This window comes from Condylura cristata, unplaced genomic scaffold (assembly GCF_000260355.1).
Source record: "Condylura cristata isolate star-nosed mole 26May11 unplaced genomic scaffold, ConCri1.0 scaffold00009, whole genome shotgun sequence".
NCBI lineage: Eukaryota > Metazoa > Chordata > Mammalia > Eulipotyphla > Talpidae > Condylura > Condylura cristata.
The window spans coordinates 254,950-256,149 of NW_004567110.1; the positions used below are offsets into that span (position 1 = coordinate 254,950).

General features: G+C 74.9%; 1 protein-coding gene across 1 annotated transcript in view; it reads left to right on the forward strand.

Moving 5' to 3' along the window:
• Nucleotides 1-1,200, forward strand: part of ANKRD11 (ankyrin repeat domain 11) — a 14,263-nt gene that overhangs the window by 9,973 nt on the left and 3,090 nt on the right. Inside the window, exon 6 of the mRNA XM_012722849.1 lies at nt 1-1,195. Coding sequence (XP_012578303.1) covers nt 1-1,195 — 1,195 coding nt within the window. The remainder of the gene's footprint in view (nt 1,196-1,200) is intronic.

The window sequence follows — 1,200 nt, forward strand, 5'->3', positions numbered from 1 at the left end:
GGCCGGCGGGGTCTCGGAAACCCCCGGCCAGACGCCCACCCGGCCCCTGTGCACGGGCCTTTACCGGTCCGTGTCCGTGGACAGCAGGAGGACCCCCGAGGAGGAGTTCAGCGTCGGGGACAAGCTGTTCCGGCAGCAGAGCGTCCCGGCCCCGGCCAGCTACAGCTCCCCCGGGCCGCTCCTGGAGGACAAGGTCCCCGGGCCCCCGGGCGCCCCGGAGAAGTTCGCCTGCCTGTCCCCGGCGTGTTACTCGCCCGACTACGGCACCGCCTCCCCCAGGACGGACGCCCTGCACTGCCCAGCCCCCGCCGTGGTCACCGCCACGCCCTCCCCGGACGGCGCCTTCTCCACGCTGCCGGCCAAGTCCCCGCCCGCGCACAGAGACGCACTGTCGGCCCCGTCCATGGAGGGCGCCCTCCCCCCCGACCTGGGCATCCCCCTGGACGCCACGGAGGACCAGCAGGCCACCGCGGCCATCATCCCCCCCGAGCCCAGCTACCTGGAGCCCCTGGACGAGGGCCCCTTCAGCACCGTCATCACAGAGGGGCCCGTGGAGTGGGCGCACCCTGCCGCCGAGCAGGCCCTCTCCTCTGGCCTGCTGGGGGGCGCCCCCGAGCACCCCGTCAGCTGGCCCGTGGGGCCGGACCTCCTGCTCAAGTCTCCTCAGCGGTTCCCCGAGTCCCCGAAACACTTCTGTGCCGAGGAGCCCCTCCACGCTGCTATCCCGGGGCCCTTCGGGCCCACCGAGGCCCCTTACCCGGCCTCCCCCGTCTCCTACCCCCTGTCGGTCCCGGAGCCGGGGCTCGAGGACGTCAAGGACGACGCCGGGGTGGCGGCGGTCCCTGTCCCCATCGCCGCCCCCGAGGAGCCCACCCCCTTCCCCGCCGCCGCCAGGCTGGAGTCCTTCTTCGGTGACTGCAAGCCGCTGCCCGAGGCGCCCCCCGACGCGCCCCCGGAGCCGGTGTGCGTGACCGCCGTGGCACAGGTGCCGGCTCTGGGGCCCCTGGAAAGCGGCTTCCTGGAGAACGGGCACGGCCTGGCCGCCCTGGGCCCCGTGGAGCCCGTGCCCTGGTCGGACGCCTTCGCCGGCCCTGAGGACGAGCTGGACCTGGGGCCCTTCTCCCTGCCTGACCTGCCTCTCCAGACCAAGGACGTCCCCGACGTGGGGGCAGAGCCCGGGGCAGGGAGTCCCCTCCGCCC